General features: G+C 52.8%; 1 protein-coding gene across 2 annotated transcripts; it reads right to left on the bottom strand.

Annotated features, from left to right (window-relative positions):
- Window positions 1–1,203: 1,203 nt before the first annotated feature.
- On the bottom strand, window positions 1,204–25,247 carry EDN3 (endothelin 3). 2 transcript variants are annotated; one of them, XM_004460136.3, is made up of 4 exons: window positions 25,129–25,247; window positions 24,293–24,578; window positions 5,996–6,171; window positions 1,204–2,801 (listed from the first exon to the last, which is right to left on the bottom strand). In XM_004460136.3, exons 1-4 carry the CDS (start codon window positions 25,178–25,180, stop codon window positions 2,776–2,778), a joined length of 540 nt encoding a protein of 179 aa, XP_004460193.2. In that variant the 5' UTR covers window positions 25,181–25,247; the 3' UTR covers window positions 1,204–2,775. The 2 variants fall into 2 exon arrangements, with proteins under 2 accessions (XP_004460193.2, XP_023445083.1); XM_023589315.2 differs by having other exon boundaries at window positions 1,204–2,797.
- Window positions 25,248–26,695: the final 1,448 nt, after the last annotated feature.

Below are 26,695 nucleotides of genomic sequence, written 5' to 3'. Positions count from 1 at the left end.
GGGCCTCAGCTGCTCCAGGCCGCCAGAAGACTTGGCTGAAGCCCAATGGGGGCGCGCGATCCACGCGGTGACACGGGTGCTGCGCTAGCTTTACTCTCCACTGGCACTGTCTTGAGGTTTCACACTTCCTGAACCAGGGCCCCACGAGCGCATTCTGCACTGAGCCCCTGGGCTCTGCAGCGGAGCCTGCTCGCCACGCCAGTCTTCCCCTCGCTCCTCAAAAATCCCAAATCCTGGAGGCACCCACCACAGCCGGGACTCTCAGGGGTGCTCAGAGCTCCTAGGACCCCTTGGTTTTCCTCGCTGTCCTCTAGGTGTCTGCAGGGTCTGAAGGGCTAAAGGACTCCAGGTCCCTGTTAGGGCCACCCTTGAGGACAGGCAGCTCCATCCGTTTGCGACCTCACATCTGCCAAGTAAAGTAGTCCCCAGTCTATCAATTTGTCAAAGGAAAAATTCTTTAAAACGAGTTTAAATCAAACAAGAGACTCTTGGGTTTTCTCAGATTAGATAGTGATGACACCTACTCAGAATACTGGATTTCTCTTTGCCCTTTAGCTTGTTCTCTCTCTTTGTTCAATCCTCTGTCTCTGATAATATCCAATTCCTGCTTCTCTGGGAGGGAGGGAGAGAACCCAGGTCTGCCCTGGCAACTCCCAGTCCTATTGGTGATTTGTAAGTCTTGAAGGTTTAAAAACGTTGCAATGGAGAGAAAAGAGAAGAGCAAACAAAACGTCACTTCTGGCCACTGATACTCAAAAACTCCGGGTTGCTGCAAAGCTTCAGGGCAGAATACTACACTCACCAGAAAATACGCTCATCAGAAAAGCTAACAAGTCCATCGCTGCTGGAGCAGTCTTTTCTCTCCCTGGAATCCTGCTCCAGCATTTCTTTTGCCTGTGGGGCTGGAAGAGAAAGTTCTGCATCTCTGTAACGGTGAACAGAGTATGTTGCCAGGGGGAAGAAGCCAACTCTCTCCCCAGATTTATCTCTTTCCACCTGCCTTGAATGTTTTATCTCCTGCAGACATCCCCCAACCCCGCCCCTTCCTTAATATTCAAGCAGTCCCTCCTCTCGCTCTATAAATGACTTTAGATGGATTCTCCTAGTGGAACTGTCCGTCCCTCCCATCCCCTCCAGGGGTCTATGAAAAGCTGATGTGTAACGTGCATTGAGCATCAGCAAGGAAACATTCACAAATCAGAACAAACTTTAGATTTTTTTATTATGCATTTGACAGCATTTTCTGAATGTTAGCATGATGAATGAATTTCTCTCCAAGATACCATCTTGCCTCAGAGCCAAACAGTACATATGGGTTTTTAAAATGTAATTCAAACTCTGAGAAATCTGAGTATGGATTCAGAAACACACTTTAATATATATATATTTTTATATTTATACAGTGACTTTACTTTTAAAAGATACACATAAAGAAGAAGTTGAAGTAGAGAATAGTTTCACAATAAATAATTGCTTCTTTAAACTTTAAAAAAATCTGCCAGCGAATCAGTCAATTCCATTTCCTTGTGATAGATATCCACTCTTCCACCTGCAATAACTTATGAAATACTCATATAGAATTAAGCATTTGGTCAAGGCCAATACTCAGTCATCTACCATCTTCAGTTGCTCCACAGCGGGACCCCGGCATGCAGTCATTTGCAGACTACCCCGGCATGCAGTCATTTGCAGACCCAGTCGAGCACAAGCGTGACAGGAAGAGCACGCAGCTGAAGGAGACTCTGAGCTGTCAGGAGTTAAAATTCCCAATTGTGACCAATTATGTAGATAAATAGGCATTTACATAATTTACAAAGAGTTTGTGTTCCAGGCTTATTTTGAAGCCATTCCCCAAAGATCCACATTTATTCATGAAAGCAAATATTCAGCCTAACAGCCTAGAGCTCAGCGGGCTCTTGCAAACAAGGCCCGGGAACTCCGTCGCCCAGCACACAGAAGGGACAAAAGTCCATCTATCAAACAAGAACCGGCTCCGGAGAGCGGGTCCCAGAGTTCAAAGACGGCAGATAGTGATTGTTTCTTTTCTTGTCACAAACATGAATGTTTCCTTCTTTCTTGCTTTCTTTCTTCTTCTCCTTCTCCTTCTTCTTTGAGATGCATTCTTCTGGTGGCGACCAAGCACAGCTGTAAATTTATCTAAATCCTATAAGCTTCAAACTAGAAAACCCCCATGCAGCTGTGCTCTGTGTCTGCAGGCGACGCCCCCGACCCTCGCTAACTCCACACCCCACGGCTGTTCTCCTTGTCGTTACACACGCCTGCACCTTCCCGCCACAGGGGCATTTTGCATCTATTACAAGACAGACGCCTGTTTACTTTTTTGCAAAGGGTTAGCGTGGAGTCCACTTATTCTCAAAGAGGATCCATGTCACAAGCCAGTAAGTGGCTTTCCAACTTGTCATTCCTCTCCAAAAACAATTTCCTGCACGAAACCGGAGCTGGAGGCACGAGACCCAGGGGCACATCTGGCATTGTTTTACCCGTCAGGGAAACTGGGGTCATTTTGATTTGGCCATTCTTGGGGTGCGGGTATATTAAGCGAGGGCCCTCTGGGCGGGTTTTCTAACCTGCCTCCCAGCAAAAGTCATCCCTTTTCCTCAAAAAGGTGGACATTTGAACCACCTAGGACCAAGGGCTAAGCCCTCCCAGCTCAGGAAGCTGCAGAACTCCAAAGCGGGGTCCAGGTGAGCAGGAGTAGAAGCAGGCAGAGCAGGCGAGGGCCACGGCCGGGCACGGGTGGTCGATGGCGGGGATCTAAGGCCAGCTTGACTTTACCCTGTCTTGGGGAAAGGAGGCAAAAGGAAAAAGAGGCGTGTTACCAGAGGACAGCACGTGCCTGACCAGAAGAGGTGCCTGTGCATCTGCCTCCTGCCCCGTCTCCCGCCCAGTCCCCACCGGGCACCGAACCTCACCGCCAGGACTCCTCACCAGTTTCCGAGCCTGCCACCCAGCCCAGAAGGCGAGAATGTGATCCAAGCTGGCACGGGGGCTGGGAGCCCTCTGCAGCCCAGGTTCGTCTCTGTGATGATCACAAACTAGGAACTGGGAGGCGCCCTTCACCCCGAGAATGAGAACCCGGGAATTACTAACTCGCGTCTTACAAGAAAGCAGGCACTGTGGCTCAAGCAAAGTTTTCTTCTTTCAGGGTAAAACTTTGAATCGGGGCTTTCATGAATCAGAAAGCCCTGCAAGATTCACCTTTTCCAGGAGGTGGGAGAGGGGGAGTCTGTGCCTGCCAGTCCCGTCTTCCTATGGTGGGACAGAACAACGAGAGCAGCAGCCAAGGCAACTGACCGTTGCTTCTGTGCCAGGCGCTCTGCTGTTCTTGAATATGCCACCCCAGGGCCTTTGCACTTACTGCCTGCCACCCCCCCTGGAATCCCCCTCCCCCACTCTTCCCCATGGCTCCCTCCCTCCCAGGTCTTTAGGCCAATGGCACCTTTTCAGTGCAACTGCCCCGGTACCCCACCCCACCTAAAACTACAAAACTGCCTCTCCCCACCAGCTTGACCGATGCCCTCAGAGGCCTCGCTACGTATTCTCGGTATCCGTTTGCTGTCTGCTTCTCCTACTAGTTAGACTCCACAAAGGCAGACACTAGCCACGTCCCTGTCGTGTCCCCAGCATCTAGAACAATGCCTGGCATATAGCAGGCACTCAACGGATGTTTGCTGAGTGAATGCAAGAGGGCATGAATAAATGATGGAATGGATGGATGCTTCTAATCAACGCCTGCCCTTGCTGAGAGGAGATCTGGTTTGGAGTGAGGAAGGGAGAATGTGCAGAGAAGAATGAAAAGGCCACGTGGGGGCCAGCGGGGGCCTCCTTCCCGCTCTCCTGGGGTCCCTCTGCTCCCTCTTCCTCCCTCTCCACTTTTGTTATGGATGCTGACAGGTCCCCCTCTGGGACCACTGGATGCGGATCTGCCACCAATTTGGAGCCTCCTGCATACGGAGCCTGGCTTAATCTTCCCTTGATCAGTCCCTGCAGGAACCCAGCCACCTCCGGGCTATTGTTGTGAGCATGCATTAGAAGCGCATTGCGATTTCTGATTGATAGAATGACAAATCAGCCCGGTTAGGCTGCAGGAAGCCCTCCAGATCTTGCATACAAAAAAGACAAGTGAGTTAAGGACAATCATCATAATGCAAACCAGGCAACCTGGGGAGCCCGATGCCCGGCTGTTGGAATTCACCTCTGTCCAGAGTCAGATGCTAGACAGGAGTGACCTTTTTGTAAAGACCCCACACTGCTACTGGAGCAAAGGTGAACGTGGGCGCAGGAAGGCACGCCGGCGTGAAGGGCCGGAGGGCTTTGTCCCCTCCAGGAAACTCCGGGGCTGAAGCTGTAAGAACACAAAGAGGAGGCTCCTCCACCCGGGGCGGGCTGGTCAGGGGCCGGAGGTGCCAGCGTGGTCGGAGCTTCGGCCTGCTTGCTCCCAGAGATGACCTGCCAGAAGGATTGGTGGCCGGAGGGGGCAGCCACCCTCGAGCCGTGGGCCTCTGGCTGGCGACTCTCCCAGCCCCTCGGCTCCCCCAAACACCCTGGTCACCCCCTGTGCCTCAGAAAGCAGCTTCACCTCCCGCCACGCAGCCTCCTCTTCCTCGCGCCATCTGGTTTTCCTGCATTCTATGAAGTCCCACAAGGGGAGAGCTGCTCTTAAAGAACCGACCAGGGAAACGGACGTGGCTCAACTGATAGAGCGTCCGCCTACCATATGGAGGCTCCAGGGTTCAAACCCAGGGCCGCCTGCCCCGTGTGGTGAGCTGGCCCACGCGCAGTGCTGACGCGCACAGGGAGAGCCGTGCCACGCAGGGGCGCCCCCCGTATGGGGGAGGCCCCTGTGCAAGGAGTGCACCCCTCAAGGAGAGCCGCCCCACGTGAAAAAAGCGCATCCCACCCAGGAGTAGCGCTGCACACATAGAGAGCTGATGCAGCAAGATGACGCAACAAAAAGAGACACAGAGTCCCAGTGCTGCCAGATAATGCAAGAAGATGCAGAAGAACACACAGCGAATGGACACGGAGAGCAGACAAGGTGGGGCGGGAAGGGGAGAGAAATAGATTTTTTAAAAATTAAAAAAAAAAACAAAACCGACCAGCACTTCCACGTGGCCGAGTTTTCCTCCATGTCGAGTTCTGACTTCCTCCCCGCCACCAGCGAGCCCTGCATCCGGGCGCCCACTTCCCAAAGGCTGAGCGCGCCTGGGGGGGTTGCCACCCAAGTGCAGGGAGCGCTCGCTGCCCGAGCGGTCAGCGCATGACCCAAAGCAAGGAGCCCTGGGCTGCTGGGCCTGACCACAGCGGCGCCTGGCCTTGGCGGCGGCCCCCCTTTGGGGCTGGGTCCTTCCCACACACGCCTGCCGTGGGCCCTCGACGTGGCCGCTCTGCTCAGCCAGGCTGCAGCGTCTCAGCCCAAAGTGAAGCAAAAGGCGAGCGACGCACAGCGACAGGCTTAGCTGTGACGTCGTGCAATTTAAGCTACAAATCCGTGCTCTGCGCATGCGATCCCTTAAACCCAAGTCCCAAGGTCATCTCGAGCAGCTGGAGTCGACGACAGGGTCTCAAACTCGGGCCTCCGGGGGCCGTCGACATAAACGAGCAAAGCGGGTGAGTGGGTGTGCACAGCCCGCTGAAGCAGGGGTGGTGCCCGCTCAACTCCGCCTACACTGGCCGGGAGGGCACACGGGCCCCTGCAGCCGATGAAGAATCCTTCCATTTTAAAATCTGGACGACATATTCCGATTTTTGCAAAGCGCTACCCTGGCCAGAAGAAGTACGTCTGGAGCCTAGATGCGGCCAAGGCCACGCCGTGACCTCTGTCCCGAAGGGCAGCAAGGGGCGCAGTTGCTGGGCTCGCAGCCCGGGGCCCCAAGGCTGCCAGGGCGTGGCTGCCAGGGCCGGGCAGCTCCACCCAGGGTTCTGGCCTCACCCGGGGTCTACCGGGCACGCGCACGAGCAGATGGGGACGTACCTGCTGACATCCAGGGTCCAGCACAGAAGCGCACGCAGGCCTTGTCATCTCTCTCCACGCAAGAGCAGCGCAGGGGCGTCCACTTCCAGGGCCTAGAGCTCCCTGGGGAGGGCCCTGAGGACCGCTTGGCCCGGAAGCGTCCTCTGTAGTTGGACAGTCCATAGGGCACAGTCCGTCTGCAAAGGAGCCAGAGCCACGTTAGAGCCCCACGGCACATGGGGAGGGGCGTTCCCAGGAGCCACACCTGCGGCTGGGTGTGGCCGGGGCAAGAGGACAGGGTGCGGGAGCAGGCGTCCACCCCCGGGGCAAGAGGACAGGGCGTGGGAGCAGGCGTCCACCCCCCGGGGTCAAGAGGACAGGGTGCAGGAGCAGGCGTCCACCCCCAGGGCAACAGGACAGGGTGCGGGACCAGGTGTCCACCCCTGGCTCCCTCCAGCACCACTTTGGGTCTCAGCAGTTTCTGGAAGGAACTGCCCATCCCCTGCTTCCCGCCACCCCCTGAAAGCATTTTGGGGCTGAGGGAACAGATGGGGGTGGGCCTGGGAGAGATGGGGGCACCCCTTGCCAAATGGAATCCCGGCCGTCCTCCCAACAGCCAGCCCTGTCGGGGGGTGTGTGCACGTGTGTGTGCACGTGTGTGTGCAAATGCCCGGCCAGGCTTCCTTGCACGGGCCACCGTCCCCAAGCGTGAGCCCAGCGGGTCCCAGGGCTCGGGGCACTGCCTGGCTTCTGCCTTTCCAAGACCCAACCCTGGTCCCAGGCTCCCCAGGCTGGATTTCTGCTCCTTAGCTCGAAACCTCGGCCCAGGCCTCCACTCGGCCCCACGGAGAGCCGAGAAGCGATGAAAATGAGGACAGCGAACAAGAGCCCCCGCCAGGGGCTTTTTCTCCTGGCATCCAAACACGCGGCAGGGCCATCTGGGTCAACGCGTGTGCTGACCCTGCTGCCTGGGCCGGGCCACCCACAGCCGTCAGTCCCCCGGCCCCGCAGCCAGGGGCCCGCCCCAGCACCCCGACTTCAGCAGAGTTTCCTGTTTGCACGTTGCACTAATGGGAGTGAGACAAATGCAGTCGTTAGAGCAGCGTGCTCCAAGAGACCAGCCTCGGGCTGAAGCCCCATGCCCTCGGACGGGCCACCCTGGAGGTACTAACGAGAACAGAACTGGCCCCAGGAAAGGTCAGATGATGAAGGAAAGAAGGTCTGAAGCTGTTGACCAATTTCGTTTATAGTTGGGAGCTGGGACGGGGTGTGAGTGTCACGAGGAACCTTGACATCTTTTCTTAGGCTGCGTGTCTCCAAACCATCTCCGTCCAGAGCAGAAGACAGAAGCTTCAGGCAATTCGGTGGGAAAAATTTCAAAGCACAGGCTTAATTCATTAATACTATTAAACATGTTTTGGGGAACAAATTACTAATGATGTGGGGAAATTCACGTGACCTGTTTTAGTTGCCCGGCTGCTAAAACAAATACCATCCGCCGGGCTGGTTTAACAGCAGGGAGGTATGGGCGCACGGTTTCAGAGGCCAGAAGGCAGCCTGCGTCCTCCTGGGGCTGGGGTTGGCATCCTCTGGCTGGCCGGCAAACCCTGGGGCTCCTTCTCTTTGCTGTCACGGGGCCGTGCACACGGTAGCATCTTCTCTCTTCTGGGTTCCACTGACTCCTAGCTCCTGGCTGTTCCTGGTGGCCTCTCTTTCCACCTTTCACTCTGCTTCTAGAGGACCCCAGCAATCTGGGTGAAAGCCCACCCTGACTCAGTTGGGGCCACACCTTAACTGAAGCAACACCTTGAGGAGACATTACCCACTGCGGGTCCACACCCACCTGAAAGCCAGGCAAGACCAAGAACGTGTCCAAACTGGGGGGCGCGATTCAATCCACCACATGGCCAAGAACTGCTCTTCCCTAAGCTATGGTTTTCCTCTTATTCCCCAAAGATTAACCGCCCTGGTTTCTTCGGCCCTCTGGAGTTAACTTTCCTAGCAAAGTCCATGGCCATGGAGAACAGGTTATGGAAACGATCACCAGGTATCCATCTTAAAGGGTGTCCTGGCATCCTCTATGTGTTTTCAAAATCAAATCCAATTGAACTGGGTTTAATCTGAAAAATAAATGCCATGGAGGGCAAAGTGAGAGAAGGGGTACCCTATGGTGACCTGAAGCAAGAAGCAAGCCTCGCTCTCTGCTGAGGTGGACCAGAGCTGAGGAATTTTACCACCCACGGCCTCCCACCCCTGTTCTCCTCTCCCCCACTCCTTCCCACCCCCGCGCACTGAGCATCAGCATGGCAGGGGGCTCCCTCCTGACTTACACAGGCTTAGCTAGTGCATGGTCTACCCTGACAAAATGGAGGACAAAAGCAGGGCCCCTTCTAGCTCTCAGCTGAACCTTTGCTAAAACCCCAGTATTTCTCAGGAGTGGGAAAGGGAGGGCCAGGCAGCAAAGACAATGCTGCCATTGTTGTGAGGCAGGATTTGGCTAAAGGTATATTTTTACAGTAATACGATTGCATTAAATCTCTAAGTGTTGACATTAAACCCAGTCCCCCATTTCTCGATGAAAATTACACAGGAGGAATAACAACTCTCCCATTTTTCCATCAACAGCAAGACCTGCAATTTTGAAATTGCTGTCAGCTGATTATGCATTTGTGCCTGTAGAGCCACTCAATGTGAGCAAAAACACTTTAAAGTGTTTTAAGTAAGGAAACAAGGCAGTGCACTATTTGTTAATAGAGAAATGCTTAGCATTTTTCTGGCAGCCAAGCGCAAAGAGCTAGTATGCAAATGAGCCCTTATGATTTTTAAATTTTTTTAAATTTTGCAGAGAAGTATAGCCCCCCTCTCTTCACCATATCTCCAAGGCACAGAAACCCCTTCACCAAGCACTGGCCTATGAAGGAAGCAGACAACCAGAAGGTTTTTAAGAGATGATGTAGACCACAGCAGGTCCATGCCAAAATTTATAAGGTCTGGAACAAGAGTGCAAATGGAGGCACACATCCCATAGACCTAAAAACTAAAATGTCTTAAATCAAGTTGATAAGCGTTTGAATAAAATTGTTCTATCCTACTACAGGACAAATATAGCTTCAGAACACCCTGGAAGTCCAGGTCTGATTTTACAATTCTTAAACTCCTTGGGCTCCCATGTAGGAGTACGGCAGCTCAAGGAGAGTCAGTACCTTCTCTTCCCTCTCTGCTCCATCACGTCCTGAGAGGCCTCATCTGCAACCCCTGTGGATGCCCCAGCCTGCACCTCCGCTCCCCAACTTGCAAGCAGCTGCCTCTCAGCCCTGCCTCAGGCCTAGGTGTACATACACCTGGAGGTCCATTCTGTCTCTGGATGTTAGACCCTGGACGATACCTGCATGGGCCCTGGAAGTGGGTTCGGAGACATTTGGGTAAGGCGTTCCAAGACCCTGAGTACCTGGAACGTGGTCTAGAAGAGGGGGCATATGCCTCTCATTCCCACAGACAGCTTACAGTGGGATGGGGGGCATGGCCAGGGAGGGTCAGAATCAGCTCTAACCCACAATGCCCAGGGAAGGGCCCTTCTTTTCCAGGTCTAAAAATGCATTACCAGCTCCCCAAGAGTAGAAGGCAGGACTTCTACTTTTTTTTATCTGCCATACACCTAGCACTAGGCTCGGCAAAGAAAGATTGTTCATTAATTGTGAGATAAACCTAGTTTTGCAAAACTGGATGCTTTCTCACCTACAGAATTCAAAAAGCATAAAAATTTTTTTAAAAGATTGCAAAGAATCTCATTCATTGGTCAAACATTCCCTGTACCTAATAGTATATTACATGTGATAGGCATACAGAAAGGCATATGCATGTTCCTGCCCTCAAGCGTTCACATGCCAGTGAAGTATGAAAACAGGTAGTGGAAAAATTATAAGCCATAATATACAGGTATGTAAAAGGTAATAGGTTAGTGCAGAGAAAGATTACCTGGTAATTCCACTGTTGTGCTGTAAAGCACTTACATAACAATCACTCCACCCTTTCTACAAAAAGGATTGGACAGACTGAATCAGACACTGCATGGAAATACTTAGCTAAGAGTTAGTACTAAATTAATGTTAGCTACTTTTGCTATTTGTTTGGTCTGGGAAGTCAAATAAGTTGTATCAAGTAGGAAAATTCCATCTATCAAACCTGCATTTGAGATGTGTGACTAAGCAATTAGAGGGCTGATAAGAATTAGTGTGCCATACTATCCAGTAATTCCAATCTTGTCCACTTCTCATTTTGGCCAATCCATCCTCCAACAGTGCCCAATAAATGCTTGTATCGGTTGTGTTGCTGCCCTTTGCCATTTGCTATTTCCTAAGTGGGGAACAGAAAAGACCAAATGATAAAACCATGAAAATTAAGTTATACTGGCTAAGAAACTTTGACCAACACTCTCTGTCCAGTTGTTTTAGTCCATTGTTCCTTGAAAGAATTTGGAGAATGCAATTCTTTGTCAAAGTAGATAACATTACTTTGTTAATGTCTCAATTATAACACAGAACTCCATACAAAAGAGAAGATGATTGGTCCAAATACTCTTGGAAAAAAAAAAAATAGGCCTCAAGCACACCTACATATATATATAATGTCAGGTGTTTTGTAATAAGTTGTCCCTCAATTTATACCCTCAGAATAGTTTATTTTTTCTCTTTTATTATCAGACAAATTGTGGGTTTATAGAATAATCATGCATAATATATGGGGTTCCCATTTACCACCCTATGGTTAACACCTTGCATTGGTAAGGTACATTTGTTACAACTGATGAGAGTACATATTTATAATTTTACTATTAACTATAGCCTAAGGTTTAACTTCAGGTTCACTGTGTTGTACAGTTCCATGGACTTTTTAAAAAATACTTTTATTCTAGCAACATATAGACAACCTAAAACTTCCTTTTAACAACCTTCAAATATATAACATATTCCTGTTAATTATATTTACAATGTTGTGCCACCATCACATCCATTATCTGATCAGTGATGATGATGTCAGTCTTATTCATTATTGTTTCCTAAAATAGGTCCAACTTGTCCAAATGTCACATGTAAATGTTATTAAACATGAAAGTCCCAAATCTCCCTTGTTCATTCTTCATCTTCAGCATCACACCAGAAATAATTTTTTTCTCTATACAAGAAGTTTGTAAATAAGGAAAGCTGACTTTTAAAGTATATTCTGTTTTTAAGTTCAGTGCTGCCTTTTCATAAAGGAATTAATGCTCTCCAAATTTCTGATCAGGAAACTGGCTCCAACCTGAAAGTTGAGAGACCCAGATATCTGTAAAGGCAACCAGGAAATGGCAAAAGGGGCTTCTCTGACTCTATTCTAAATCCTCAGGAAAAATGATCAAATTGTTATTTCCTTAAAATCCCAGTTTTCATTTTCCTTCCATTAAATAGCTTTCAACACATATTTGCTGAGTGCATGTCAATGTGCAGGTACTGAACTAGCCCATGGGGAAACATCTATGAACAGGACAGACAAAAGCCCTGTACATACAAAGGTTTTATCTAGTACAGAGATTGGCAAACTGCATCTTGTAGGCTTCATCCAATCCACAGAGTTCTGTTTTTTTGTTTTTTTAATTTAATCTGGAAGTTTCACATAAACATCCCAACTTCCAGCTTCTCTTGAATAGCTGGGAAACATGCTCATGCCAAGTCTGCATTCCAACATGGCAGCCATCATCTGGCAGAGCTGAGTAATGGCTCCTTTGCACTGGGTATACATACTCCATTTTGCCCAGTTTCCACTACTTTCAATAGTTTTCACCTGTCCTTCTTAGCTCATTTTTGTTACCTGTCTTTCCCTCATGGGCATCTGAGTTTACAATGCCTGGTCTACTGGTTTGTCCCATAAAGCAAAGCCAAACAGGCCATAGAACATAGTAGTAAAATTAGGACCTGATCCTATTTCTTACTTTATAAATATGTTATTTTTTAAAAAGCCCAAGTTCTGCTGAGTGTCCCCCAACAAATAGAACAGGTACTTCATAGTCAGAATACATGTCAAATTGATCTCCTTCGGTCCACATTTTTCTTTCTGGAATGGAAAGCAGAGGTAATACAAGCATAATACAGACTACACACAACTTCTACAGGGTAAGCCAGCATCACATTTGAGCCCAGAGGATATATGTACAGAAGGCATGACTTTGCTGTCCCATCCATCTTGTGACCAAGAGGAGAAACAACTGCTGCCCACTAGCAGACTGTCAACAGGCAGGCCCCCAGCTGCCAGGCACCAGTGGTCATTAGATAGCGCCTCTTACCACTCCCCAGAGAAACAATTTCTAGACTTGAACATGCTTTTAAATCATGGCTCAATTTCAGATTTTATTAAATTCCATCCTTAGAAAGCATCACTCACCCATTCTCCTGGGCTTAAGGAACATTTCGTTAGGTAAGGAAGAAAATGTCAGTCGCCTTCATTTACTGTTTTTATGACCTTAACCAGAAGGAACTGTCAGGAAGGAACTCTGTTCTAACTAGTAACACAGTATGAAATAACTACAGCAAGTGCCTGAATATTCAACGGTCTGTGAATGTATCCATTCACTTCGAAAAACACCTAGTGGACCCCTGCTCTCTGCAAAGCATGGGGAAAGGGCAAAACCAAGCTCAGGAATGACAGGCCCTCCTCTCAAAGGACTCAAAAGAAAAGAACTCTCCAGAGGTGGACACCGGTTGCTTGGGTTGTTGTCTCTAGTATCCAGCCTCCCTTCTTCCACTGCTAACAACACTATCTCCTTTAGGGAATTATCCCTCCCCCATTACGTGAGGGCCTGGTGAGACTGTCGATCACCATGCCTTAGCTTCCCCTAACCAAGGACTGGTCAGATGGCCCAAGCTGGGCAGCTCGGGCTCTCTCCCTCCCTCCCAAGACTCCTGCAGTATACAACTCAAGATGTGAAAATACTCTGGAGTTGCTATTTGCCAAGGGGCCGCATCCTGCTTGTCCTGTTAGATTGAGCCCCTGGACCCCAGGACTGTCCTAGGATCTCTTCTCTTAGCCTTCCAGTCAGCAAGTTATCCTGTGTCCATCCAAAAGCTCCTCACCTGCTGAATAAGCTTGAGCAGGCTTCTGTTGCTGGCACCCAGGCGTCCCTAACTGCTTCAATACCTTGTTTTCATGCGACTGAGTCAACCATTATCATTTTCTCCTTTGTTCAACTGGAAGACCTAGAGACGACCTGGTTGTTCAGTGCAAGAAAGAACAAAAGACTATGTTCAGAATCAGGACAGAACCCAGCAAACTAAGCTGGCATGAACCTTTTCTTCCCAGGTGTGCCCTCTGTGAAATGTTTAGTTTGGATTGCACCGGCCTTCAGGCAGGTGGACGATCGCCTGCTGCGCTCTCCCCGGCTCCGCGCTACTCAGAGGCCGGCCTCTGGACACTCTGTGGGCCACTTCAGAAGTCATGCTCTCCAGCAAGCTTGTTCCTTGTCCACTCATGGAATGTTTGTGAAAGGCTGCTGGGGGCCAGGCCTCTCGCCAGGCGATCCATAGGGTACCCCTCCAACCTCCAGGAAAGAAAAGAGGCCAGGAAATACAGCTCCCCATCGACCTCATTATGTAAGCAAAAAGCAACGTGCACACTGTTTCTAAAGAAGATTGCACAACCTCCCACATCACAACGTAACTGAACTGGCGAGTTTTGGTTTGCAGCATTCCTTCTGCAGCAGAAAATCTTCACATCTTAATGTGAGAAGAGCCCAAGGTAGAGAGCTCATCCAGCCAATATGGAAAGCCCACTTCCTGTGGCCCTCAGAAATGGCTGCTTTTTTGAGCATCTGACAATACCAAAAGCAGTGAGCAATGTGCTGTTGGTTAGTTGTCTGTTAGTTTAAGAGGTCCCCCACAAAAATCTTTGGTCTTATCCAGGACTTGGTTGTTTGGGAATTTTAACAGGACCCTCAACATTTTCAAGGGAAATGTCAAGTCCTGACCCTGGCGCAGTTCCTGGCCTGTACTGCCAATCTCATTTAAGAGACAGGGCTTGGCCTTGGCACGCTCCCCTGCTCGGCCACAGCAGGACTTTGTTCAGCCGGAGTCACTGATTGTGTCTGCACCCAGGGGCAGCTCACACAGTGTCTGGCTCAGAGTGGCTGCTCAATAAATATCTGTTGAAAGAACGAGGGAGCGAATGAATGAATGATGTTTAAATTAGCCCTGACTTCTAGGCCAGCCCCAATCTCCCAGGTGCATAGAATGTTGGCTAATTTAATGGATTTCTGCTGCTTTTACCCTTCAATCAGCCCATCTTTAAGGGCTTTTCCTACAAAGTCTCTAGAATTCAAGGGGAAGAAATAAGTACGTCTTAATAACATTTCCCACAAGTCGCATTAGCACTCTAATAGGGAAACCAGGTAGCACAGCTGGGTGGGTCGTACGAGGCAAAATTGGAGGCCTACCTAGGCTGGCACCCAAGGGACCCAGGTTTCTGGTCCAAATTGACCAGGAGCGAGTGCCTTCCCTCCGGGCTTGAGAATCAAAGGGCTGGATAGAGCTCTGTCCAGCTCCCAAGTCTACTTAGTGACTCTCAAAAGCCCTCACCGGCCTTCGGGCATCTTTAAACAGGGCAAGGCCTGGAGGGAAAGTGCCCAGGCTGCCACTCCAGCAAGGAAAGCCACAGCTGAGCTCAAATAAGCTGAAAGGTTCCCAGGCTCTCACCAAGCGTATTTAGAAAAATTTAGCCAGAAAGTATTTACATCTCATGTTGTCCTATTACTGTACAGCTGAGCCTAAAAATAACCTCGACGCTACACAACTTATCATCCCATCAGCTCATCGGGACAGACAGACCCCTTCCCCCTCCCCGCCAACACAGGCACGTGCACTTAAAGAGCTTTGGAGGCCAAAAGAAAGGAAAACAACCGGAAAATGGTTCTGTTTCTGTTGTTTAGCATGGGATTTTCAAGAGTTACGGTTCCAAAAGAAGTTAGAGAAACAAACTCCTCCGATATGTGGGGAATGAAGCCATCTAGTGAATCCCGCAGATCAGCTGCCATCCCCTCCATCTGGTGTAACACAAATGTGTTCACATGGGTGAGTCTAGAGTTTCTCTTCCCATATCCCAGTGACCCTGATGGATTCCAGGTCGAATGCAGGCATGAGAAATCTGCGTCGGTCTGGCATGGCCTCATTATAACTTTATGCAAAGCTGAAGACAGATGTGGCTCAAAATAGTTCCCAGAAGTGGAAACAGCAGAGCTAAAACAGGAGCAGGTATTTTTTTAAGGTTGGGGGTATTTGTACAGGGATAATGGAAATGCAGAGGCCTCCATTTAAATCATCTGCAGAAAGCAGCTACAGGGACACCTTGATAATTTTCAGGAGATTCTACATAAGAGATGGAGATCTTGGCAAACGAAGGCATAACTCACCATCACTATGATGATAAAAATACTCTGATTTTTCTCCTAATCTAACTGTGTCCTTGTGTAATGTCCTTTGGTAGCTTCAGCAGAATTATCACTTATCTCCAACTAAGAATACCTGAGCCCCTACTAGAGATACAGGCTTTGCCCTCAAACAAGAAACCGGGGCCAAGATTGGGATGAGGGGAGGGTGATGAGTCAAACATGTGCAGGGTCGGAGTCTATCTTTATTTAAAATGTTGATCTTTTGTTCATTCTGAATTTTTTGCATTGATTTTGACTTTCTAGAACTACTGCATTAAATTTTGTTGATCTTTCCTACTGAGCTTTTTGGTGCTGCCTTAAATTTTGCAAAGTCTGTGGAAATCAGAGTCATAAAAATCCAGAAAAGATATATACATCTCTACTTTCTCCTTTACTTGCTTCGAACGTCTGGCAAAGCTTTTTCGCCCCAAAGTTGCAGGATGAGTAAGTCCACCAGTAGGCCAATTATAGCACTGAAGAGAAAGAAGGAACCATGCTGTCTTGGCCAGCATGCCTCCATGCCTTTCTCATGGACTCTGATAAAATCAATCTGTTTCTGTTTTCTAAATCGCTGGGCCAGGGCACAGAGCTTCGCGGCTGTATGTTCTGGAATTACTGATAGAAGGCCTCCAGCTAACTCTGTGCTAAAAGAAGAGATGGCCTGTGTCTCCAGGTTTTTGAAAGGAGCCAAGTTCTCCAGATGTCTTGATTCTCCAAAAACTCCAAACTGGGGCAGATGAGAAAGCAAACTGGATGCCTTGTCTTGTTGGCCTGTTCTTAGAGGACTTGGCAGGAGAGTAGGGACGGAAGAGGTGCCCCAAACAGCATCTGGACAAGCTGCCTAGCCACGGTTTGTGGTCATCTTCTTACCACACTCACCCCATTCTCTGGAGTTATTTTCCTTTTGAGCAAAATCGATCCCTACATCCACATGAGGAACAGCGCACGTGTGTATGTGCATTTGCCATTTTGAGAAGCTTTTTGTTTTCAACTGAAACACGACATACAACGAGAGCAGGTCACTCTCGCAGACTCAACAGAGCTGGTCTGTGTCCTTTGTGCTTGAAAGCTGACCGGCGTTGAGCAGCATCATCTGGGGAATGAAACGGGCTCTGCTGCCCGCTCCCCGTGGGATGTGCTGAGATGACGGGCACCCAGCACAGGCCCGGGGCCTGCAATTAGAAAGTGGGGCTGAGTTCCAGCCACAGCCTGGGAGTCTTCTGAAGGAAAGCACTGTTTGCCTCCCGGCTTCCTTTGTTTTCAATTCTTGCAGGAATAAACCACGCTGGAGATGTCAGAGCCTTTCATCTGCCTTCAGATTTAGGGCCAAGCTCCGAGCTGCAACTTCCCTTTCATCTAGCAGGAATCCAGATTCTCCCGCCAGGGTCAGACGGGGGCATGACCTTCTTTGACCAACTTTTCTTGCTACAAATCAAACTCCCTCCCAGCTGAGAGTCACTTTTCTCAAAAGGTCCGGATCAGCTGTGTTTCCAGGCCTGTCTTTGCACCTAGACATTTCACATCTCCTTGGGGATGACGGTGACGGCAGGGGCAGGAGAGGGGGCTTCCGTGCATGTTAACCCCCCAGAAAGGTCACCTTGCAAGAGCCGACCTGGCCAACAAACTCTGAAATCTGGCCCCTAGGCCCTAAAATTTTAAAGAAGTATCATGTTGTGCAAGGTTCTAAGAAATATCCTACTTGAACTTGAAAAGGAGGGTTCAAAAGCATCATCGATTTCCAAGGAGATGGAAATGGTCACGTGGGAGGAAAACACCTCGGTACAGGACACAGCCATGATCATCCAGATCTCTGAATTCATCCTAATTTTTCATCTGGCCAACACTGATTTTTTAAAATGTCTTTCTCAAAAGCATATCATGGGGAGCAGATGTGGCTCAAGCGACTGGGCTCCCATCTACCATGTGGGGGGTCCTAGGTTCGGTTCCCAGTGCCTCTTGGAGAAGGTGAGCTGGTGCAACAAGATGATGCAACAAAAGAGACATGAAGAGGAAAGACAATGAAAGACACAACAAACCAGGGAGTGGAGGTGGCTCAGGTGACTGAGCGTCTCTCTTCCACATGGGAGGTCCCGGTTTGGTTCCCAGTTCTTACTGAAGAGAAGACGAGCAGACACAGAGAGTACACGGCAAACGGACACAGAGAGCAGACAGCAACCCTGAACAAGGGAGGGGAGGGGAGATGGAGAGGCAGTAAATAAAGCTTTTTAAAAACAGAAAGTATATCATGGAGTTACTTCTCTTAAGCCAATGGCCACAGGATTCCCTGAGCTCCTTTCCAGTTGACTCCTGGGCTCTGCCTTTCTTTGTGCCCCCTCCATCTTGTTCTCGGGTTCCCAGATCCAGGCAAGAGGTGGTGAGATTGGACTGGGGCCCCAGGGCTGTGTGGGGTCCTCAGTATACAAATTACAATGCGTTATGTTTACTCTGCAGGGCTCACTCTCTAAGACCAGAAGATTTCCAACCACCTATGATGTAATTTTTTGTTGTTGTTAGTTTGTTGGTTTTTTAGGAGGTACTGGGGATTGAACCCAGGACTCTGTACCTGGGAAGGAGGTACTCAACCACTGAGCAACATCTGCTCCCCAGTGAGGTGCTTTTTGGTTTTTTTAAAGATTCATTTTTATTTATTTCTCTCCCCTTCCCGCCATTGTCTGCTTTCTGTGTCTATTTGCTGTGTGTTCCTCTGTGTCTGCTTGCATTCTTGTCAGCAGCACCAGGAATCTGTGTCTCTTTTTGTTGTGTCGTCATGCTGCATCAGCTCTCCGTGAGTGCAGCACCACTCCTGGGCAGGCTGCGCTTTTTTTTAGTGTGGGGTGGCTCTCCTTGCGGGGTGCACTCCTTGTGCGTGGGGCTCCCCTATGCGGGGGACACCCCCGTGTGGCACGGCACTCCTTGTGCGCATCAGCACTGCACGTGGGCCAGTTCACCACACCTGGGTTTGAACCCTGGACCTCCCATATGGTAGGCGGATGCTCTATCAGTTGAGCCAAATCCGCTCTCCCCTGTGAGGTGTTTAACAAAGGGTATTAAATAGATCATTCAAATCATCCCAAAACACCAGAGCCCAGTCGCTGCCCTCCCCTCCCCATTTTACAGACAAGAGTGGGTGGTCCAGACCAGTGTCTTCAGAGAACAGGGTGCCCCAGTTAGCACCAATCCCAGGAGAGGGAAGCAACAGAAAACGAGACGGGAGGGACAGAGAGGAGGGGCGGCGGCGGCTGCAGCCTGGCAACAACCTTTGGCCACCATGGTCTTTATCAAGCTGCTTATCAGCAACCAAGAGACAGCCCGTCACAACTTCCCCAGGGAAGGCAAGTCTCTGTGAGTGGCATGCTAAGGGATTTTCCACCAGGCACCCAGCGTCATCAAGCGCGTGGAGGACAGTGGTGGACGAGAGCACGCAGCCTTGCTGCCTTGCGCCAGGAGGCTGAGATAGACCAAGGGATGGATGACCAAGGAGACAGACTTTGGCAAGACGTGAGAAAGCACGGCGCCCTCCGGCCACGGGAAGCGACCCCTTGCCGAGGAACCGTGGGTTTCCTAGCACGTCCCTTGTACTCTTCTGGTGTGATCCTGGGACAACTTCATTCTTTAGGGATGAAGAGGCTGGGGCTCTGAGAAGTGGCATCACCTAAAGGGCAGACCCAGGACTCCGGCCGGGACCGTGTGGCTCCAGAGCCCGGGCCGTCCCTCTCCTGAGCAGATTTGGACGAGGCAGTCTGGGGTCCTTTTCTCCCTAAATGCCGTGCGTCTCCGAGCCGCCGCAGCAGCGTCCGATTGAAGCCGGCTTGACCAGAGCCGCGTCCCATCTGTGCCCAGCGTTCATGGCCACGCTGAGCAGCCAGAAGAGACGGGGGCGCAAGAGCCCCAGCCTTCAAAGGGGAACATCACGCCCCAGGGAGGGAGCGCGGGAGCCGCCAGCCTCGCCCTCCCCCTCAGATACGCCCCGCACACCCCAGCGTCGTTGACGTCTGCGCGTGGACCTTCCAGGCCGACACACCGGACAAGACCTCTTATTTCCCGAGAGCCCACCAAGGATGGAAAAACCTCCAAGAGAGGAGCCCACGCTCCGTATCCTGGAAGAAAATGTCGGGCACGGGGCAAACTGAAAACTTGGGCTTTGGGCCCTTTGTTAATTTATATAAAAAGCCTCGCAAAGGGACAAGGGTGTTATTACAGAGAATTTTATATAGGACCCCCCGCCATCAAAAAGAACGAAACCACCCGGAATCTTCCAGGCATGGGGCGCCTCGTCTTTCATCCATCGCTGGGGCACCAGAGCCCGGCCCGTGGCCGACCCAGAGCAGGTGCTCAGTGAAAGTGTGTAGAATGAATGGGCGTGAGCAGACCGGCCCCGGGGAAAGGGACAGTGCTGAGACGCTGGCTTGCAGGGCCATGCGGCCAAGGCAGGCCACCCAGCTCCCTACTTGCAAGCTCCTAACCTCGGCCAGGGCCTCCACCCCCCTGGGCTCAGCTTCCTACAAAATAGGGAAGAAATGGGACCATCGTGCAAAATGCATCGTCCACACTGACCAGTACCACCACGACCTGTATTGCTGTCACTGTCATCAGCATCGTTGTTCATGACACTATCCCAAAGCCATGGCAACCGGAAACACCGCCCAGCCGGCCCCAATAGCCGCATGTCCAAGGTCGGTGCTGTCGGCCGTGGCTCACTGGTCAGGGCCACTTGTACTGGGAGTCCTTGAAGTCAGAGAGTGGGTGCCCTGCCTGCCCCACGTGAATGGGAGGCTGGTTCCTGCGCCAACCCCTCCACCGGGATGTTTTGAAATTCAAAATGCCCCCTCCTTTTCTTGGAAACGTGCCCAAGTGCCTTTCCGGAACAACACAGAAGGCAGAGCAAGAATCTGCAGTGATGCTGCCTTTTTGTGGTGGAATTCATTAAAATCCAAGTCTAAATGTTACATTAGTTATTATTATTATTCTGATTCTATTTCTTTGGGGAGAAAAGAACTCAGACCAAACAGCCTTCTTGCTGGATGAAGGAAGCATGGCATGCTTTGCAGCAGGTCGGCCATCTCATCAGAAGGTGGCCAGGTCCAGGGGGCCGGGGGACGGCCAGCAGCTCAGTGTTCTAGAGTTGGACCTAGGTCTTTGTTTCACAGAGGGGGCACAGATTGGGGATGGTACCCGCTGGGCCCTAAGAAGAATCAGGGCTACCATGCAGCAGCTATGCTCCGGAGCATCCCCCCATCAGCGGGAGGTGCAGAGCCCAGATTTTTCCAGCACTGGTGGTTTCAAACCCTCTGCCACACTCTTTCCATAAACACATTCCTACTCGTCAGTCCATGCCGCTCAGTGTTCTGTTTGGAAAACAGGATCACCATCACAGCACCACAACGCTCCCTCGTTATATCCTTAGAGGAACTAGCAGGTGGGTGGGGAGGGACCCAGCAAGGCTCTTTGCTTGGCTGTCCTGGAGTTAAGTTAGCCACTGGAAGCACTGGCTTTCGCTCTTCAACCTGGCGTGCGGTGGTGGGCTCGGAAGGCGTGGCCCGCTGTGGGACAGTTAGAGCTCCACCACCTCATCAGACACTTCAGCTTTGGTTGTTTTTTATAAGAGCACTCAGAGAGGTAGCCCCAAAGCACACAGGGGCACAAGCACGTGGACGTCTTATTCACCACCTCTCCTCTCCCCTTGCTGTCTTGTTCTTGGCAAATTTCTCATGACCATAAGATAGGACGTGTTTTTCTCTGATCTGGGAGTTTGTTTTTGTTTTTGTTGGCAGCGGGAAGTTTCGGGGAGGGATGATGGAGGGTTGGCACAGCCCAATATGGCCCAGAGAAATCTTAGGAACATCATAATATCACATCAGTTATTTGTGATCTGAGCCGCCTCTGTAGAGGCAGGAAGTACGGTTTCCAAGGGACGAGTCTGGAGGAGGTAATGAGAGCAACATCCCCCAGCAAGATACACATTCCCACGCACGCCTGCAGGAGCATCCCCGCAGCCGGTAGCCCAGGGCCGCAGTAGCAGCCCAGGAAAGGACAGTTACCCAGGCAGCAGGCTTACCCCAAGTTCCCAGCAGTTACTGAGTGTCTACTCCAGGCTGCTGATGGAAGCAAGGGTGTCCAAGCTAGGGCCTGAGAGGACTACAGACATGGCAGAGTGGGCGAGAACTGGAGAATCTTCGGCCTCACACAGCTCTTATATCCAGAAGACACGTCAGAGTAACTGGTCTGCTGCGTCTTCACTAGACTGTTACCTTCCCACAGTGTCGGCGGTGACCCCAACATTGCTCCCGCAGCACACAAGGTCCTGGAATGTCACAGAGATGGTGCCCACTCTCCAAGATTGCCTGTAATCATGCAACTGCGCTTTCAAGACAAAGGAGGACTGCTGCTTCTTAGAGCAACCGAGGGCTTAGGTGGGATGAACGACACCAAAGCCAAAACCTACCCAAAGACCGAGACCCTCGCTTTAGAGACGAGGGTCCTGGCTTCCCCGGGGTTCTCAGACCAGCCAGGGGCAGGATGAGGCATGAATGGTGCATGGAGAGAATGGGGAGGTCTGTAAAGAAGAGTGCGCAGCCCCGAAAGCAGACCGACAACTCAGAGCCAGGCTGCCCCTGGCTGCCCCGGCGCCCCCAGCTCCCCCAGCCCCAGGGCCAACGGACAGGCTTGGAAAGACCTACCCACATCCCTCTGCCAGCCCTTTAGCTGAATCTAGTAACTTTCCAGATTCCTCCATTTCTCCACCGCCTCACCATCCTTGTCCCTTGTCCCATTTTCTCAAATTGCAATTTAGAGTGAGAGATTTTAAAGGTAGCAAATGGATCGATCAACAGTGTCAAAAAGAAAGAAAGGGAAGAAGGAAGGGAGGGTGGGAAGGAGAAAGAAGGATCATTCAGAAAAACCCTCCTTCCAGAAATTACTGAGCTGGTTTCATTTGAAAAGCTTCAGGTCTGGCAATTGTCATTTTTGTTTCCTGAGCAGTGTGCGGGGCTCACAACCATCATATATAGTCCTTCTTTCCTAGTGTTTAAAATGAGTCAGGGAGTTGGAAAAAGGGAAGAGGTAAATCAAACTTTGGGGGGAAAAGTTATCCAGTTGGCTGTCCTGGAAACAGTCAAAGTCCACACCTTCACTTGGGGCACAGAAGACAACGTGAGATTATGAGACCGGATTCCAGACGGGCGGCAGGTGTGGGTCAGCCTCTCGGCCTTGTTTCAAGTAATTGCTTCCTCCCCAGCCCGTGCTCAGGGCTTGGCCAACTGGCAAAGCCCCGGGGGGGTCTCCACGTCCTCCCCCCCCTTCTCTGCCCCAGGCCCTCCAGTTCTGCCGCCTTTCTTCCTTCTCCTTCCAGAGTCACAGCCTGGGATTCCAGCCAAGCCAAGGACCGGGTGCAGCGCGGGCCGTCCGAGGGAATGCACTCTGTGATGCAAACCTGGTCAGATCATGCGGAGAGGATAAAAATTGGAGCAAAAACTAGAACCAGTGGGATGGGGGCCCTGACAACGTCCCAGAAGAGAAGGCGATCGGTGATTGTCCCCCAACTCCCACAACACACACACCACTTTGTCCCACGTGCCATTCCACAAATGGAAGAAAGCAGAGGGCTGCCCCTGCGCCCGCCGCGGCTGGCTGACCGCACAGGGCCTAATCGGACACAGGCAAGCCAATTCTGCCGTGGGGATCGGCTACCTAATTTAGGGACCCAGGGAAAACGCAAAGGCAGAGCCCCTGTTTTGAAAAATTAGGAAGACTTCCCAGATGGCCACAGCAGAGCATGACAGCCACCTGGGCCCTTGGGAGCACAGGCCCGTGAGCCAGCCCTGTCGGCCCGTCTCGCCTGGCAGGGTGATCTTCCAGGCATTTCCGGGGTGTCTACAGCTCTCCTCACCCGGAATGAAAAGACCTCGGGTTTGTCCCCCTCTTCCTTTCATTCTTGAAGCATCCATGAAACAACATGGGCAACCGAACACCCTCCGCCAGAGTGCTCAGAGGCCGGCGCACCTGAGGCTGAAGGTCCCAGCACCCCAGAGCTCCCTCCCCGGCGGGTGGGGAGCGTCATGCTCACCACCAGCTCCAGCCCCCCCCCCCAGGAGCCATGTCTAGTAGGGTCTTTGAGGAGCCGGGAGACCCCGAGAGCGCTGAACCTTCGGGCAGGACCAGAAGCTGCAGACTTTGGGTCCAAGAGGTGGGAAGACGCCCAGAAGGTTGGCGACCACAGCAAGGTCAAGTCCCCTTTACTCTGGCAAGCTGGCATCTCTGCAGGGGGGTCTACACCCAGGAAGGGCATGGGGGAAGCCATCAAGTCCTCAGGGGGCAAAACACATTCTCTCCAGGACCAGGAAAAGGGGGTTGACTCCACAGGAGGGCAGACCCCAAGACAACAGGAGCTGGAGGTCCAGGGCCAGGGAGGGGGGCTCCCAGTTGCTGGAGGGGAGAAGGGAGCCCACGGCGGGAGGTGGACCGCCACGGGTGCCCCGCCCCATTCCCATCCTGAAAGGAGCAAGGGGGCCTGGCCCAGGTGGAATTTCACTCCTGCCCCCCAGAGAGCAGGCTGCTTTCAAGGAATTTAAACTCCTTGGAGCCTGGCGGGTGGGAGGCTCTGGGCTCGGGGCTTCTCAGGTGTCTAATCCCTCCCGCCAGCGCATTTCACCGGGGGCGGGGCTCCCCCATCCCCGGCTCAGAAACTCCTGGATCGAGTTTCTCCTGGGGTGGGGGTCACCCCAGACCTGCAGGCTGGAGCCAAGCGGGCGGTCACCCCGGGAAGGACTAAGGCTGCTCCAGGACAGGTCTGGCGTGGGATGAGGTCCTCCTGGGGCATGGAGCTGGGGGCCTGCCCGCCCCCAAAGTCCTGCGCGCCCCCAGGGCCCACTCACTCGGGAGTGTTGATCCAGATGATGTCCAGGTGGCAGTAGTAGACACACTCCTTGTCCTTGTAGGTGAAGCACGTGCAGCGCCGGGTACGGCGGCGGGCAGGGCCCTTGTCCACCGCCTGCTCCCTGGACCCACCTGGTCCCTGCCCCTGCCCCAGGCCTCGGGGGCGCCGGCCCTGCACCATCAGGGCCACAAGCGCCTCACGGTTCCCCTCCGAGCTGGCTGCAGGGGGGCCCCCGGGCACGCAGCTCCTGCCAGCGTCCCCAGCCTGGGGGCGAGGGCGGGATCCTGGGGGAGACAGATGGAAGGGTCCTGAGTGTGAAGAGCCCTCACGCGACCCCCGCCTCCAAAGACACCCCCACGGTGGACGACTGGGGGCCACACTTTCTGAAAAGTTTGCAGGCTAGGTGCACTTTCCGTCAAGCAGCCACCCTCCCCGCACAGTTTCTGCAAAGCTTGCAAGCTCTTTTCGCGCTTTGAAAACTTGCCGAACACTTTGCAAGCTTTCCGCAGACTTTCTGAAGAGTTTGCAAACTTTCTGAAAAGTTTCCAACTTCGTGAAAAATGGACCAAGTCGGCCGGGGGTCTCCCGCCTGCGCGGAAACTGCAACCCCCAGAGCCCCCCGTAGCCCGTGCGCCCCGCCGCGGCCCCACCCGCCCACCCCCGCCGGCCCCAGGCGCCTGCAGAGGTGCCGCGCGCAGGCCAGCGGTTGCTTCCTGAAACGCACCCCTTCTCCGCGCTCCCCCCGGCCCCGGCGAGGCGTCGGCGCGCCCCCAGCCCCGGGGCCTTTTGTGTGCGCTGGCGCCGGGGAGAGGCGCGCCGCCCCCGCGCGCTTACCTGCGGCGAAGGCCACCGTCAGCCCGCAAAGCAGCCACAGCCCCAGCTCCATGAACCCCGGTCGGGTGCGGGAGCACCGCGCCAGCAGGAGGGCGCCGGGGGCCGCGCCGCGCCCTCCAGCCGCGGGCTCCGAGGCCGCCGCTCGCTGCGTCCCGGGCTGCGGCGGTCACGGGCTTTCAGAGCGCGCTGCCCATCCCCGCGCACGGCCGCCGGCTGTGGGCTCGGCTTTTCTGGCTCCCGCACCACCCCCTCGCCTCCCCGCCCCCCGGAGGGGCTGGAGCTGCCGCGCGGGGCCTTTGAACCCGGGGCGCACGGGGGTCGCCTCCCAGGCGCGGGGGCAGCCAGCCGGGAGCCCGGCGGGCACAGAGCACCCGGGACGGCGAGGACAGGGGCAGGGGCGGGGGCGGGCTGGGTGGGGGCCGAGCCAGCTGCCGGAGGGCCCCCAGCGCGCCCACGCACGCCCCTCGCTGGAGGAGCCACCCCGCCCTTGGAGCACTACGAGATGATAAAAGGTTGCAGGGAGGCTGCACCTTTTATCTGGGTGTAAGGGAAAGGGCTCTTCGCAGGGCGCACCTAGTGACACCTTTCCCTGCTTGCCAAGGCTGGGGCGTACTTTACACTCGTGACTCATGGGCAGAGCCCGCGGCGGGGGGCGTGGCCCGCGGAGCAAGGTCAGGAAGGAAACCAGGGCTAGCGGTCCTGGGTGCGGGCGAGGGGAGACCCAGGCCCCTTTCACTGAAGGGGAAGTCCAGCCACTCGACAGCCTGAGCACCCAAGCAGAATGACTTCCTGCAGCGCCCCATTTCCTTGAAGGTTTTCACAAAGTCCAGTTCGTGGGACGCTCCCTCCCGGCTCTCTAGAGACCCTAGGCTTCTGCCCTACCTCAGAAGAGGGTCCCTTGGTTTTGTCTTTACCTGGACCATAGGACTGAGGAAAGACTTGGGACCCATGGGCTGACTGAGTGCACAGTGGAGGCTCTGGCCTCCCAACGTCTAAGGACACGGAGAGGGAAGGTGGATGGAGGATAGAGGGGGACAGTGCCCCCAAAGGCACCCGGCGGCCCCTCCTAGCCCCTCTCCACCCCCAGCAGCTTGGATTCAAAGCGCAGGTGTGCTGCCCCTGACAACTCCAGGTGTGGCAGTCACCTTCAGCCATGAGAATGGCCGTGCGCAAGGCCCTGGAGTTTCTCCTTCTCGCTCTTCAGCATGTCCACCAGTTCTTTGATACTCCTCCCACAAAACGCCAGTCGAATCCCTGCCCCACCTCCCCTGGCCTTAGCGCCCCAGTCCTAAAGGTCAGAAGGCAGCAGAAGTGACGTGGGTGACTTCCGAGGGAGGTCTTCAGAGGTGCTGCAGCTTCTACCTGGCTCTGTGCCCTGGGAGGCTGACCTTGGCCCCAGCCACCATGGTGTAGGGAGCCCGGGCGAGCCTACATGGAGCACCCACATGGATACACCCACATGGACAGAGACTGAGGCCTCCCAGCCAAGAGCCAGTACCACCACCAGACCTTCAGCCTTCATGACTTCCCATGGATGACCAGCTAGACCTCTGCTCTCCCCTCTCTG

The sequence above is a fragment of the Dasypus novemcinctus genome, chromosome 24 (genome assembly GCF_030445035.2).
Source record: "Dasypus novemcinctus isolate mDasNov1 chromosome 24, mDasNov1.1.hap2, whole genome shotgun sequence".
Taxonomy (NCBI): Eukaryota; Metazoa; Chordata; class Mammalia; order Cingulata; family Dasypodidae; genus Dasypus; species Dasypus novemcinctus.
Note: the sequence above shows the minus strand (reverse complement) of the source record. Positions and strands in the feature narration are given on the sequence as shown.